Source organism: Mobula hypostoma, chromosome 4, assembly GCF_963921235.1.
Source record: "Mobula hypostoma chromosome 4, sMobHyp1.1, whole genome shotgun sequence".
Classification (NCBI taxonomy): Eukaryota; Metazoa; Chordata; class Chondrichthyes; order Myliobatiformes; family Myliobatidae; genus Mobula; species Mobula hypostoma.
Genome location: NC_086100.1, coordinates 102069776 through 102086868, shown reverse-complemented (window position 1 = coordinate 102086868; position 17093 = coordinate 102069776). Strand labels below are relative to the sequence as shown.

General features: G+C 42.1%; 1 protein-coding gene across 4 annotated transcripts in view; it reads right to left on the bottom strand.

Moving 5' to 3' along the window:
• Positions 1-17093, bottom strand: part of afap1 (actin filament associated protein 1) — a 343466-nt gene that overhangs the window by 47112 nt on the left and 279261 nt on the right. For all 4 annotated transcript variants that reach the window (XM_063046311.1, XM_063046314.1, XM_063046312.1 and 1 more), the window contains exon 8: positions 15582-15669. In XM_063046311.1, the coding sequence (XP_062902381.1) occupies positions 15582-15669 (88 nt within the window). The remainder of the gene's footprint in view (positions 1-15581; positions 15670-17093) is intronic.

Here is a 17093-nt window from a genome sequence, read left to right as displayed (position 1 = left end):
ACTCTCAAATCCCGGCAACATCCTTGTAAACCTTCTCTGCACTCTTTCAACCTTATTTATATCCTTCCTGTAATTTGGTGACCAAAACTGAACACAATACTCCAGATTCGGCCTCACCAATGCCTTATACAACCTCATCATAACATTCCAGCTCTTATACTCAATACTTTGATTAATAAAGGCCAATGTACCAAAAGCTCTCTTTTCGACCCTATCTACTTGTGACACCACTTTTAGGGAATTTTGTATCTGTATTCCCAGATCCCTCTGTTCTACTGCACTCCTCAGTGCCTTACCATTAACCCTGTATGTTCTACCTTGGTTTGTCCTTCCAACGTGCAATACCTCACACTTGTCTGTACTAAACTCCATCTGTCTTTTTTCAGCCCATTTTTCCAGCTGGTCCAAGTCCCTCTGCAGGCTCTGAAAACCTTCCTCACTGTCTACTACACCTCCAATCTTTGTATCATCAGCAAATTTGCTGATCCAATTTACCACATTATCATCCAGATCATTGATATAGATGACAAATAACAATGGACCCAGCACTGATCCCTGTGGCACACCACTAGTCACAGGCCTCCACTCAGAGAAGCAATTCTCTACCACCACTCTTTGGCTTCTTCCATTGAGCCAATGTCTAATCCAATTTACCACCTCTCCATGTATACCTAGCGACTGAATTTTCCTAATTAACCTCCCATGCGGGACCTTGTCAAAGGCCTTACTGAAATCCATGTAGACAATATCAACTGCCTTCCCTTCATCCACTTTCCTGGTAACCTCCTCGAAAAACTCCAACAGATTGGTCAAACATGACCTACCACGCACAAAGCCATGTTGACTCTCCCTAATAAGTCCCTGTCTATCCAAATGCTTGTAGATTCTGTCTCTTAGTACTCCCTCCAATAACTTACCTACTACCGACGTTAAACTCACCGGCCTATAATTTCCCGGATTACTTTTTGATCCTTTTTTAAACAATGGAACAACATGAGCCACTCTCCAATCCTCCGGCACCTCACCCGTAGACGGCGACATTTTAAATATTTCTGCCAGGGCCCCTGCAATTTCAACACTAGTCTCCTTCAAGGTCCGAGGGAACACCCTGTCAGGTCCCGGGGATTTATCCACTTTAATTTTCCTCAAGGCAGCAAGTACCTCCTCCTTTTCAATCTGTACAGTTTCCATGATCTCACTACTTGATTCCCTCAATTCCATTGACTTCATGCCAGTTTCCTTAGTAAATACAGACGCAAAAAACCTATTTAAGATCTCCCCCATTTCCTTTGGTTCCGCACATAGCCGACCACTCTGATCTTCAACAGGACCAATTTTATCCCTTACAATCCTTTTGCTCTTAATATACCTATAAAAGCTCTTTGGATTATCCTTCACTTTGACTGCCAAGGCAACCTCATGTCTTCTTTTAGCCCTCCTGATTACTTTCTTAAGTATTTTCTTGCACTTTTTGTACTCCTCAAGCACCTGATTTACTCCCTGTTTCCTATACATTTCATACAATTCCCTCTTCTTCTTTATCAGAGTTGCAATATCCCTTGAGAACCAAGGTTCCTTATTCCTATTCAATTTGCTTTTAATCCTGACAGGAACATACAAACTCTGCACTCTCAAAATTAACCCTTTGAAGGCTTCCCACCTACCAATCACATCTTTGCCAGAGAACAACCTGTCCCAATCCACGCTTTTTAGATCCTTTCTCATTTCTTCAAATTTGGCCTTCTTCCAGTTCAGAACTTCAACCCTAGGACCAGATCTATCCTTGTCCATGATCAAATTGAAACTAATGGTGTTATGATCACTGGAACCAAAGTGCTCCCCTACACAGACTTCCGTCACTTGTCCTAACTCGTTTCCTAACAGGAGATCCAATATTGCATCCCCTCTACTTGGTCCCTCTATATATTGATTTAGAAAACTTTCCCGAACACATTTTACAAACTCTAAACCATCTAGACCCCACGACTCCACGATTAATGAAGGCCAATACACCGTATGCCTTCTTAACCACAGAGTCAACCTGCGCAGCTGCTTTGAGCGTCCTATGGACTCGGACCCCAAAATCCCTCTGATCCTCCACACTACCAAGAGTCTTACCATTAATACTATGTTCTGCCATCATATTTGACCTACCAAAATGAAACACTTCACACTTATCTGGGTTGAACTCCATCTGCCACTTCATCAGTTCAGTTTTGCATCCTATCAATGTCCTACTGTAACCTCTGACAGCCCTCCACACTATCCATAACACCTCCAACCTTTGTGTCATCAGCAAACTTACTAACTGATCCCTTGACTTCCTCATCCAGGACATTTATAAAAATCATGAAGAGTGGGGGTCCCAGAACAGATCCCTGAGGAACACCACTGGTCACCGACCTCCATGCAGAATATGACCCATCTACAACCACTGTTTGCCTTCTGTGAGCAAGCCAGTTCTGGATCCACAAAGCAAGGTCCCCTTGGATCCCAAGCCTCCTTACTTTCTCAATAATGCCTTGCTGAAATCCATATACACTACATCTACTGCTCTTCCTTCATCAATGTGTTTAGTCACATCCTCAAAAAATTCAATCAGGCTCATAAGGCACGACCTGCCCTTGACAAAGCCATGTCAGTTCCTAATTCCTAATCCTAATTCTTATTCCTAATCATATTATACCTCTTCAAATAATTCCTGCCTCTCAGGACCTCCTCCATCAACTTACCAACCACTGAAGTAAGACTCACTGGTCTATAATTTCCTGGGCTATCTCTACTCCCTTTCCTGAATAAAGGAACAACATCCACAACCCTCCAATCCTCCGGAACCTCTCCCGTCCCCATTGATGATTCAAGGATCATCGCCAGAGGCTCAGCAATCTCCTCCCTCACCTCCCACAGTAGCCTGGGGTATATCTCATCTGGTCCCAGCGACTTATCCAACTTGATGCTTTCCAAAAGCTCCAGCACATCCTCTTTCTTAATATCTACATGCTCAAGCTTTTCAGTCTGCTGCAAGTCATCACTACAATCACCAAGATCCTTTTCCATACTGAATACTGAAGTAAAGTATTCATTAAGTACCTCTGCTATTTCCTCCGGTTCCATACAATGATTGGCATCCTGACCTCACATTACCATTATCTGGTGAAAAGATACCAACCTGATATGTTAACTAGGTTTCTGTCTTGTTGTGTGGTGCATGGCTTGCTGATTGTGTTTTTTTAACCCAGCACCTGTACTACTTTGATTTTGGCACCCTTTAGTTGGGCAGTTGGAATCTCCACCAGTCCCACTTGCAGTGCAAATATGGTTCCAAATCTTAATTATCCAATCGGGAAATAATTTAAGAGTTTGCGATTTTAATTAATTAACTTTGATTTAGCTATCTATTATAATTACCTCCCAGTCTAGAATGAGATCTAAGCAGCAGTTTGACTTCATTGTGCCCATCATATACAATCTGCCATTTTCTAAATTCTTTGAAATATTGTAGGTTTGGCATCTGATTTGAACTGAAGTGTGCATGTCACCTTGTTTCATTCTCCCCTTTGTAGTTGAATACTGCACTATTCCCAAGGCCATACTTAGATTTTTGTGGCTCAGTGAGCTCAAAGGAATTAAAGGCCTTTCTGTCATAGCCATCTCTTAAATGAGAGTGGTGCTTTTTAAATGATTAGGCTTTAGGAGGCGCATCATGATCTGTTTTCTAGGAGCATCTTGACTCCTTTTGACAGCTTTTTCTTGTCAAAGACAATTCCCTCTGCCATCAGATTTCTGAACTTTCCATGAACACTAACTCATTATTACTTTTTTTGCATTATTTATTTAGTTATATATAACAGTTTTACATCTTTACACTGTACAGCTGCCACAGAACAAATTTCATGTAATATAAGGCCGTGATAATAAACCTGATTCTGATTCACCTGATCGTGAGCAGCATTTAGAAACAGTTCAAAAGCTTCAAAATATATTTTACATAATCAATATTAAAAATTACAAAAATACATTGAAGCAACACAAGCTAAGATTAAACAAAATATCAAAGTTGGTATCAGGTGTTCAATCCACATCTACAACCTCTTTAAATGGATGTGAGTCATGTGACATACAGAAATCAAATGCTCAGTGCCCCTGACTGCTCAGTTGTTGGACTCAGTGCGGGGTGCAGCAGCAGAGTGGAAGGCTTGGTGCATTGGTACCTACCGTCCAGCTGAAATATCATTTTTCATTTCTGTACTGCAATGCCTTGGGCTGGAAGACAGGGGAGTTGACCCATGAAAAATACCCTGCCCAAGGTTAGGATAAATGGTAGGGACACTTTGGGCAATGTCTTATTACACAGCTTTGTTAACACTCTTGTTCTGAAAGCTCAAATAACTAATGAATGGAATACATCCCAAGATCTGCTGCCATACATAACCATATACTGTAACCATATAACAATTACAGCATGGAAACAGGCCATCTTGGCCTTTCTAGTCTGTGCCGAACTTTTACTCTCACCTAGTCCCACCAACCTGCACTCAGCCCATGACCCTCCATTCCTTTCCTGTCCATATAGCTATCCAATTTAACTTTAAACAACAACATCGAACCTGCCTCAACCACTTCTGCTGGAAGCTCGTTCCACACAGCTCCCACTCTCTGAGTAAAGAAGTTCCCCCCCATGTTACCCCTAAACTTTTGTCCTTTAACTCTCAACTCATGTCCTCTTGTTTGAATCTCCCCCACTCTCAATGGAAAAAGCCTATCCACGTCAACTCTATCTAATAATCTAAAATCTAATAATGAAAATGATTAGAAAATACAGTTGTGAATTTTGATAAGTTAAACCTCAATTTAGGAGTGCCTAGAATGATCACAATGTCACTTATTGTCCTCTTTGTCAACATAAAAATTAAATTGTCCTCATATAAAAACATTACTGTTGCTCCAGGCAATGTGTTCTGATTTATCTTAAGCTCGAGCATCCAGGTGTGTAACCAATGGGATGCAAGTACATTTACTGTCCTAACTTGAAAAGATCAAATAATCCTCAAAACTGAAAGGTCTACTTCAACATGACAGTGTCTAAAATGTAAAAAAGGAGATGGCAGAGTTCTGAGATACAGAAGCAATTTGATACAGCAAGAAAACTGAAATCAGACAGAAGCACCAAGGAATAGGAGGAAGGCAGGAAATAACTCAAACAGGAGCTTGAAGAGCCAAAAGTGTCTGTGAAATGTTGTTGCAAGTAGAATTAAGAAAAATCTACTCAAACCATGTTCATTCCATATATGCATGATTAAGGAAAAGAGTCTTTGAAGATCGCAACCTGCAGGTCCAAACAAAACTTTAGGTCTATAGATCAGTTGCCCTTCCTACAAAACTGCATGAAGCTGTATCATCAGTAGACTCCTGAAAGCCCCTGCAATTTTCAGTCTATTCTTTCTCCTTCCTAACCAATGGTAGCAACCTGTTCATTGTAGTTCCCTGATACCAGGGTGGCAGCTGAACAGGATCGTAAAAAGATGGTCAGTATCTCCACAATTTGCTCTCATTTCTTTTAAAACCATGGGATATATTTTATCAAGGCCTGGTAATCAATATACTTCCACAGATCACAAACAAGAGAAAATCCACAGATGCTGCAGATCAAAATAATACACACGAAGTGTTCGAGGACTCAGCAGGTCAGCAGCATCCATGGATAAGAGTAAACAGTCGAGGCACTTCTAAAGATGTCAGCCAACATAATACATCCTCTGTCCCTTTTTGTCAGATCTTATATTTTATACTCTTCTTTCTTAATGCATCTCCCTTTTATCATGAACACTGATTCAAAATATTCACTCAGAATCATACCACCTCTTTTCTTGTTACCGTTTATCTCTTATAACCCTTACTTTTAGCTTTTTTGTAATCCAGTATTTATAAAATATTATTGTGCTTGTTCTGTCGAAGGGTCTCGGTTCGAAATGTACTTTTTTCCAAAAGTGCTGCCTGGCCTGCTGAGTTCCTCCAGCATTTTGTGTGTGTTGCTTGGATTTTCCTTGTTTCTACCTGTCAATATTTTCCTCTTACATCTTCTATGTCTTAATTTCCCACTTAGTTTACCACACAGATGTTCTTATACTCCTCCAGGAATACCCCAGTGTTAAGTTCTCAGTATTTCTCATGAAACATCTGCTTTTCCTTTTAGTCTCTTCCTACTCTGTATGCTCTTAAACATTAGGATAAATGGAAGGGCGATGGCGTTTCCACATCTACTTTTTCTTGAAGGAGCATATTTGGCCTGTGCATTTACTGTCTCTTCTATGAATGCTTCCCATTGTTCATATATTCCATACTTCCATCTCAAGGACACAGAAGCCCCTTCAGCCATTGGGACCATGCAATACTCTCACCAACCCAATTAATCCTATTTTCCCAATTATTTTCACTGTAATCCAAAACTTCTGGAGTATCAACAAGGGCAAGAGAAAATAATTTATGAGAAGCAACAATAAATAATAATATAATTCTCCTCCTCATCCTCCAGAAACAACAAATATAAAAGTTAAATACCCTAACACAAGGCCTCAAGTGAGAACTGGACATAGTGCACTTAATTTCTGCACTGAAGATACAGTCTCCAAGCCATCACAGGTCACTATGGATTCCGAGACATGTGGTGTTCATTTTGTATTAAAATGTAGACCTGAACTTCCACAATCAGCAAGATGACACAAAAATTAAAATAGCACAGCCTTCACTGGATTTCTAAGTAATCCAAACTATTGACTATGAAATCAAAGCAAATGCATGAAGGATTACAAAAGAGCTTCAGCAGAGTGAGCCTCTGAACTCGTTTCCCTGTAAATTGATGAAGTCCATTGCACTAACAATCACAGAGTCACAGATTAGTCATAGTACAAAGAAGGAGGTCACTCAGTCTACCAGGACCTAACCAGCTCCGTGTACGAATAACCCAGCTAGTACTACTTTCACCCTTCTTCCCATAGCCTCTCAACTTATAACCTTCCAACTAAATATCCAGCTCCCATTAACATACTATAATTGAATCTGGTAGTGGTACTTTGTTACTGGTAGTGGATTCAGAGTTAGCCACTGGCAAATACCCTGATCGTAACATTTACAATATTCAATAGGTTTCCCCGCTATTCTTACAAACTCCAACGAGTACAGGCCCAGAGCCATCAAACACTTCTTATACTTTAATTCATTCATTCTCGTCAACCGACTCTGGACAGTCTCCAGTGCCAGCACATTCTTGCTTAGACAATGGGCTGAAAACTGCTCAGAATACTCTAAGTACAGTCTGACCAGTGCCTCATAAAGCTTCAGCATTATATCCTGGCTTTTATATTCTAGTCCTCTCAAAATGAATGCTAATGTTGTATTTGCCTTCTTTACAAATAACTCAACTTGCAAGTTAACATTTAGGGAATCCTGCACAAGGGCTCTTTAACCATATATAACCATATAACAATTACAGCACGGAAACAGGCCATCTCGGCCCTTCTAGTCCATGCCAAACTCCAACTCTCACCTAATCCCACCAACCTGCACTCAGCCCATAACCCTCCATTCCCTTCCTGTCCATATATCTATCTAATTTAACTTTAAACGACAACATCGAACCTGCCTCAACCACTTCTGCTGGAAGCTCGTTCCACACAGCCACCACTCTCTGAGTAAAGAAGTTCCCCCCCATGTTACCCCTAAACTTTTGTCCTTTAACTCTCAACTCATGTCCTCTTGTTTGAATCTCCCCCACTCTCAATGGAAAAAGCCTGTCCACGTCAAATCTATCTATCCCCCTCATAATTTTAAACACCTCTATCAAGGCCCCTCTCAACTTTCTACGCTCCAAAGAATAAAGACCTAACTTGTTCAACCTTTCTCTGTAACTTAGGAGATGAAACCCAGGCACCATTTTAGTAAACCTCCTCTGTACTCTCTCAATTTTATTGACATCTTTCCTATAATTCGGTGACCAGAACTGTACACAATACTCCAAATTTGGCCTTACCAATGCCTTATACAATTTCAACATTACATCCCAACTCCTATACTCAATGCTCTGATTAATAAAGGCCAGCATACCAAAAGCTTTCTTCACCACCCTATCCACATGAGATTCCACCTTCAGGGAACTATGCACCATTATTCCTAGATCCCTCTGTTCCACAGCATTCTTCAATGCCCTACCATTTACCATGTATGTCCTATTTTGATTAGTCCTACCAAAATGTAGCACCTCACATTTTTCAGCATTAAACTCCATCTGCCATCTTTCAGCCCACTCTTCTAACTGGCCTAAAACTATCTGCAAGCTTTGAAAACCTACTTCATTATCCACAACGCCAACTATCTTAGTATCATCTGCATACTTACTAATCCAATTTACCAGCCGATCATCCAGATCATTAACATATATGACAAACAACATTGGACCCAGTACAGATCCCTGAGGCACACTGCTACACACCCTCCTCCAATCTGACACACAGTTATCCACCACTGCTCTCTGGCGTCTCCCATCCAGCCACTGCTGAATCCATTTTACTACTTCGATATTAATGCCTAACGATTGAACCTTCCTAACTAACCTTCCATGTGGAACCTTGTCAAAGGCTCCTTAAAGTCCCTTTGTACCTCTGTTTTCTGAATTTGAGGCCTGTTTAGAAAACAGTCTACGCTTTTATTCTTTCTGCCAAAGTACATGACCATACACTTCCCTACAATGTATTTCATCTCTCACTTCTTTACCCATTCTCTGAACCTGTCTAGGTCAAGTTGCAAACTCACTGCTTCCTCAAACATAAGACCATAAGATATAGGAGCAGAAGTAGGCCATTTGGCCCATCAAGTCTGCCCCACCATTCAATCATGGGCTGATCCAATTCTTCCAGTCATCCCCACTCCCCTGCCTTCTCCCCATACCCTTTGATGCCCTGGCTAATCAAGAACCTATCTATCTCTGCCTTAAATACACCCAATGACTCGGGCTCCACAGCCGCTCGTGGCAGCAAACTCCACAGATTTACCACCCTCTGAAGAAAGTAATTTATCCGCATCTCTATTTTAAATGGATGTCCTTCGATACTAATCTTGTGCCCTCTTATTCTAGACTCCCCTACCATGGGAAATAACTTTGCCATATCTAATCTGTTCAGGCCTTTTAACATTCAGAATGTTTCTATGAGATTCCCTGTCATTCTCCTGAACTCCAGGGAATACAGCCTAAGAGCTGCCAGATGTTCCTCATACAGTAACACTTTCATTCCTGGAATCATTCTCGTGAATTTTCTCTGAGCCCTCTGCAATGTCAGTATATCCTTTCTAAAATAAGGACCCCAAAGCTGCACACAATACTCCAAGCGTGGTCTCACGAGTACCTTATAGAGCCTCAACATCACATCCCTGCTCTTATATTCTATACCTTTCGAAATGAATGCCAACATTACATTCACCTTCTTCACCACTGACTCAACCGGGAGGTTAACCTTTAGGGTATTCTGCATAAGGACTCCCAAGTCCCTTTGCATCTCTGCATTTTGAATTCTCTCCCCATCTAAATAATAGTCTTCCCATTTATTTCTTCCAACAAAGTGCATGACCATACACTTTCTAACATTGTATTTCATGCAAGACCCTACCTGTCCCGCCAACTATCTTTGTATCATTTGCAAACCTGGCTTAAAACCATCAATTCCATCATTCACATACTGACGGATTCCTGTCACAGTATGTGGACAGGCCGACTAGAGGGAATGCCACACTAGATCTAGTACTAGGTAATGAACTGGGTCAGGTCACAGATCTCTCAGTGGGTGAGCATCTGGGGGACAGTGACCACTGCTCCCTGGCCTTTAGCATTATCATGGAAAAGGATAGAATCAGAGAGGACAGGAAAATTTTTAATTGGGGAAGGGCAAATTATGAGGCTATAAGGCTAGAACTTGCGGGTGTGAATGGGATGATGTTTTTGCAGGGAAATGTACTATGGACATGTGGTCAATGTTTAGAGATCTCTTGCAGGATGTTAGGGATAAATTTGTCCCGGTGAGGAAGATAAAGAATGGTAGGGTGAAGGAACCATGGGTGACAAGTGAGGTGGAAAATCTAGTCAAGTGGAAGAAGGCTGCATACATGAGGTTTAGGAAGCAGGGATCAGATGGGTCTATTGAGGAATATAGGGAAGCAAGAAAGGAGCTTAAGAAGGGGCTGAGAAGAGCAAGAAGGGGGCATGAGAAGGCCTTGGCGAGTAGGGTAAAGGAAAACCCCAACGCATTCTTCAATTATGTGAAGAACAAAAGGATGACAGAAGTGAAGGTAGGACCGATTAGAGATAAAGGTGGGAAGATATGCCTGGAGGCTGTGGAAGTGAGCGAGGTCCTCAATGAATACTTCTCTTCGGTATTCACCAATGAGAGGGAACTTGATGATGGTAAGGACAATATGAGTGAAGTTGATGTTCTGAAGCATGTTGATATTAAGGGAGAGCAGGTGTTGGAGTTGTTAAAATACATTAGGACAGATAAGTCCCCGGGGCCTGATAGAATATTCCCCAGGCTGCTCCATGAGGCGAGGGAAGAGATTGCTGAGCCTCTGGCTAGGATCTTTACGTCCTCGTTGTCCACAGGAATGGTACCGGAGGATTGGAGGGAGGCGAAAGTTGTCCCCTTGTTCAAAAAAAGTAGTAAGGATAGTCCGTGTAATTATAGACCAGTGAGCCTTACGTCTGTGGTGGGAAAGCTGTTGGAAAAGATTCTTAGAGATAGGACCCATGGGCATTTAGGGAAGCATGGTCTGATCAGGGACAGTCTGCATGACTTTTTGAAGGGCAGATCGTGTCTAACAAGCCTGACAGAGTTCTTTGCAGAGGTGACCAGGCATATAGATGAGGGTAGTGCAGTGGATGTGATCTATATGGATTTTAGTAAGGCATTTATTGGCTTCCCTGCAGAAGGCAGAGGGTCGTGGTGGAGGGAGTACTTTCAGATTGGAGGATTGTGACTAGTGGTGTCCCACAAGGATCTGTTCTGGGACCTCTACTTTTCGTGATTTTTATTAACGACCTGGATATGGGGGTAGAGGGGTGGGTTGGCAAGTTTGCAGGTGACACAAAGTTTGGTGGTGTTGTAGATTGCAGACAGACATTGATAGGATGCAGAAGTGGGCTGAGAAGTGGCAGATGGAGTTCAACCCGGAGAAGTGTGAGGTAGTGCACTTTGGAAGGACAAACTCCAAGGCAGAGTACAAAGTAAATGGCAGGATACTTGGTAGTGTGGAGGAGCAGAGGGATCTGGGGGTACATGTCCACAGATCCCTGAAAGTTGCCTCACAGGTAGATAGGGTAGTTAAGAAAGCTTATGGGGTGTTAGCTTTCATAAGTCGAGAGATAGAGTTTCAGAGTCGCGATGTAATGATGCAGCTCTATAAAACTCTGGTTAGGCCACACTTGGAGTACTGTGTCCAGTTCTGGTCGCCTCACTATAGGAAGGATGTGGAAGCATTGGAAAGGGTACAGAGGAGATTTACCAGGATGCTGCCTGGTTTAGAGAGTATGCATTATGATCAGAGATTAAGGGAGCTAGGGTTTTACTCTTTGGAGAGAAGGAGGATGAGAGGAGACATGATAGAGGTGTACAAGATAATAAGAGGAATAGATAGAGTGGATAGCCAGCGCCTCTTCCCCAGGGCACCACTGCTCAATACAAGAGGACATGGCTTTAAGGTAAGGGGTGGGAAGTTCAAGGGGGATATTAGAGGAAGGTTTTTTACTCAGAGAGTGGTTGGTGCGTGGAATGCACTGCCTGAGTCAGTGGAGGAGGCAGATACACTAGTGAAGTTTAAGAGACTACTATACAGGTATATGGAGGAATGTAAGGTGGGAGATTATATGGGAGGCAGAGTTTGAGGGTCGGCACAATATTGTGGGCCAAAGGGCCTGTAATTTGCTGTACTATTCTATGTTCTACGTTCTATCCAAATCATTGACATATAAAGTGAAAAGAAGCAGTCCCAACACCGACCTCTGTGGAACATGACTAGTCACCAGCAGCCACTCTTTCCCACTCTCTGCCTCCTGCCATCTTCTATCCACGCTAATAATTTTTTTGTAATGCCATGGACTCTTATCATGTAAAGCAGCCTCATGTATGGCACCTTGACGAAGTTCTTCTGAAAATCCAAGTAAGTAACATCCGCTGACTCGCCTTTGTCTATCCTGCCTGTTAATTCCTCAAAGAATTACAACATATTTGTCAGGCAAGATTTCCCATGCCACAGTAGTGCAGCAGTTAGTGTGACACTATTACAGCTTGGGGCATCAGACATCAGAGTTCAATTCTGATGTCATCTCTGAGGAGTCTATATGTCCTCCCCATGGAATGTATGGGTTTCCTCCAGGTGCTCCAGTTTCCTCACACAGTCCAAAGACATACCGGTTAGTAAGTTAATTGGCCCTTCTCAACTTTTCTGTCCTGCAGAACCATTCCAGAATTTAGTGATTCTTGAAGATCATTACTAATCCCTCCACGATCTCTTCAGCTACCTCTCTCAGAACCCTGGGATCTTAGTAATACTTAACAATACTTATTCAGCTCTTCTGGCATTTCTTCGTCCCCCATACTACCTCTCCAGCATCATTTCCAGTGGTCCGATATTCATTCTAACCTCTCTTTTACTCTTTATATATCTGAAAAAACTTCTGGTATCCTCTTTTATATTATTGGTGAGCTTATCTACATCTTTTCTCTCCTTGTGTTTTATTAAGTTGCCTTCTGTTGGTTATTAAAATCTTCCCAAACCTCTAACACCCCACTAATTTTTGCAATATTATATGCCCTCTCTTTTGCTTTAACTTCCTTTGTCAGCCACAGTTGCCTTATCCTCCTTTTAGAATACTCCATCTTTGTGGTGTATCTATCTTGTGCCTTCCAAATTTCCCCAGAAACTCCAGACATTGCTGTTCTGCCGTCATCCCTGCTAGTGTCCCCTTCCAATCAACTTTAGCCAGCTCCCTTCTCATGCCTCTGAAATTCCCTTTACTCCACTTTAATACTGATACATCTGACTTTATCTTGTCCCTCTTAAACTGCAGGGTGAATTCTATCATATTATGATCACTGCCTCTGAAAGGATTCCTTTACCTTAAGCTCCTTAATCAAATCTGGTTCATTACTCAACGCCCAATCCAGAACTACTTTTGGCTTAGTACACTCAACTCTAAAAAGGCATCTCAAAGGCATTCTACAAATTCTCTTTCTTGGATCCAGCACCAACCTGATTTTCCCTATCCACCTGCAAATTGAAATCAGCCATGACTATCGCAACATTGCCCTTATTACATGCTTCCCATATCTCCCAATGTAATTTATACCCCACATCCTGGCTACCATTCGGAGGCCTGTACATAACGCCCATCAGGGTTTTTTTTAATCCATGCAGTTTCTACCCAGAAGGATTCTTCCAATCCTATGTTACCACTCTCTAAGGATTTAATTTCATTTTTTACCATCAGAGCCACTTCACCCCCTCTGCCTACCTGTCTATCCTTTCAATACAAGGTGTATCTTTGGAGTTAAGCTCGCAGCTATGATCTTCTTCCAGCCACGACTCAGTGATGTCCACATTATACCTGCCAATCTCTAACTGTGCTACAAGATCATCTACCTTTATTCATATACTGCATGGATTCAAATATAACATTTTCAGTCCTGTATTCATTGCCCTTTTCAATTTTGCCCCTTGTTACACTTCACCTCATTCTACTGACTGCAATTTTGCCCTGTCATCTGGCTGAACTTCCCCACAGTCTCATTACACACTGCACCTAGTTGTACAGCAACTACCCCATCCTCAGCCTAAAATTCCCGTTCCCATTCCCCTGCCAAATTAGTTTAAACCCTCCCCAGCAGCTGTCGTATATCTATCAACAAGGATATTGTTCCTCTCAGGTTCAGGTGCAACCTGTCCTTTTTTGTACAGGCCATACCTTCCCCTCAAGAGATCCCATTGATCCAGAAATCGGAAACCCTGCCTGCTGCGCACGTGCCTCGGCCACTCATTCATCTGTACTATCATCGTATTCCTGTCCTGACTAGCACATGGACTGGAAGTAATCCAGAAATTGGAGGTCCTGTTCTTCAGCCTCTTCCCTAACTCCCTATACTCACTGTGCAGCACCTCTTCCTCCTTCCTACCAACATCACTGATGCCAATGTGCACCATGACTACTGGCTGCTCACCCTCCCTCTTGAAAATGTACGGCTGCCGCTCTGAGATATCCGTGACCCTGGAACCTGGAAGGGAATACACAATCCTGGCTACGGAATCTGCTCAGCATCCCTCTAACCATCTGCCTGACTTTACTCTTCCCTGCTGAGCCTCAGAGCTGGCCTGGCTGCTGCTGCTGTACCTGACAGCACGTACATCCCAGCAATACCCAAAGGTTTATACTTGTTGCTGAAGGGAATGGCCACAGAGGAACCCTGCACTGTGCTTAATCCCCTTACTTCTGCTGGAGATCACCCTACTACTGTCTGAAGCCTGCACTCTGTGTGTGATCACCTCAGTAAAAGTTCCATCTATGAGGTTTTCAGCCTCCTGGATGGTCTTGAGTACATCCAGCTCCTGTTCCAGCTCCTAGACCTGGTCAGTCTGGAGCTGAAGTTGCATGCACTTCCTGCAGTTATAGTCATCAGGGAGACCATTAGATATCCTGAAATCCCACATCTCACTGGAGGAGCATTCCACTGCCTGAACTACCATTCTGCCTACACTTGGTAAGCCTTTAACTTCTCAAGATTAAGCTCTAGACTGTGTATGTTCTCACCCAGCCTGTTCAGTCAAAGCCTGACCATTCTAACACTCATCCACTCTAACAATGGCCACTCTGCTTTCACTGAGTGCCTAAAAGATTGAGATGGCTGCAGCCCACCAAAAAGTTCCGAAAGGCCCTGAGCTCTTTTTAAACCTTGCACAGTCTCACCAACGAATGCCCTCTCATGATGATTGCAGACTGGTGAAAAGTTCCAAAAGGCCCAAGCTCGTTTTAAACCCGGCATAGCCTCATCAATGAATGACCTCTTGTGATGGATGCAGCCTGCCAATTGCTCTTAATGGGCTCCTACATCTTCCCAACCACTGAAGTCAGGCTAACTGGCCCATAATTTCCTGTCTTTTGTCTCCCTCCCTTCTGAAAGAGTGAGTGAAATTTGCAATTTACCAGTCTTCCAGAATCTTATTTTAACATGAAACATCATATGTGCTTCTTAGCTAATTGACTCAGCCAAACTATCCAAAAGTTTTTTAAAAACATAATTAATCTTTTCATGACATTGCCAAGTGGAAAATAAATCACATGACAAAATATTAGGAAGTATTTTCTTATCTGACAGAAATGATAATGATTGTTCACTAAATGTTTGGCAATGATTTGTGCAATAGAATTATTTCACTTAAATTGAAGGAATAAAAGAATTAAAATTCTATTTAGTTTAAGAGGTAAAAGTTGCATGACAGATTCACAATGCTCTTATCAATGTTTTGAAAACTGCAGGTAGTTTTGGACTCACCCTGATCTTTACCATCTGTTATTCCAAAATGAATCCCATTCTCCAAGTGCCCTTCACCATCTGAATTTGGCCTCTCTGAAGATAACTTCTGGGAAGAGGAAATTAGATAGAGTCATTCATATTGGTGCTGACTCAACACACTCACCACAGTTTCCTCCAGTAAAGACGATAGAGATGAGTTCCTCCTGATGCTCCACACTGTAGCATTGAAAGCAAACACAGAAAGATCTCAGTGTGTTGGCATCTCTGATAAAATCCAATGGGGTCTTGAAAGATGTTCAAAAGAAAAATGTCAATAAACCAGCTCCATTAGACTATACTGCTTCCATGAATTAGTTGACATTGTAAGGGGGGTCACTTCCAACTAATCTTATGAAATAATCCAGAGACAGAGACAGAGTGAGATTTGCCAAAACTAGAAATTCTAATTTCTCCAGTTCAGCCAGGCCTGACACAGAACGGGGGACTGGCTATATAGGAAGTGATGCATCCAAAGGAAATGGACACAGAATTAAAGATAAAAGATTAGCTTTATTTATCAAAACTATATCCAAACTTCAAAACATACAGTGAAATGCATTGTCTGTTTCAAATCAAATCAGCAAGCACTGTGCTGGGCAGCCTACAAAGCACACCCACAGCTCACTAACCAACTGTTTGGACTGTGCGAGGACACAGGAGCACCCAGGTGGTCACAAGAAGATTGTACAAACTCCTTAAAGACAGTGGCAGGAATCAAACCTCAGTCATTGATCTGCTAATCACTACACTCTGGTACCAGAAAGCAGTCCAGAAAAACAGAAAGGCTGAAGCACTAGATTTAGTTATAAACATTCCTTGGCTTTCCACCTTATACAATTAATAAAAGAGAGAGTGCAAGACAGGGGGAATTCCCTTTCTGCCTGATGAATTGCCTAAGGAAAGTCTGCTGAACAATCTTCTATAGTGATATCAATGACAGATGGTTCTTCTGTCACAGAAGTTCTTTTAAGTTCAAAGTAAATTTATTATTGAAGTACATATATGTCACTATATACTACCCAGAGATCCATTTTCCTGTGGGCATTCACAGCAAACACAAAAAAACACAACAGAATCAATGTGAAACAGCACATGACAAGACAGGCAAACGTGCAAAAGACAGCAAACAGTGCAACTACAAAAAAAGTAATAGTAATAATAATAATAATAGTAAATAAGCAATAAATATCAAGAACATGAGCTGTAAAGTCCTAAAACTTTGTCCATAGACTGTAGAATTAGTTCAGCGTCGAGGTATCTATGTGTTTCTATGTGGTTTCTATGTGTGCAGGTCAGTGGGACTAGGCAGAAAATAGTTTGGTACAGCCAAGAAGGGCCAAAAGGCCTGTTTCTGTGCTGTAGTTTTTCTATGGTTTCTATGGTAAGTGAAGTTATCCCCTTTGGTTCAAGAGCCTAATGGTTGAGGGGTAATAACTGTTCCTGAACCTGCGGGGTGGGAGCTGAGCCCCCTGTACCCGCTTCCTGATGGCA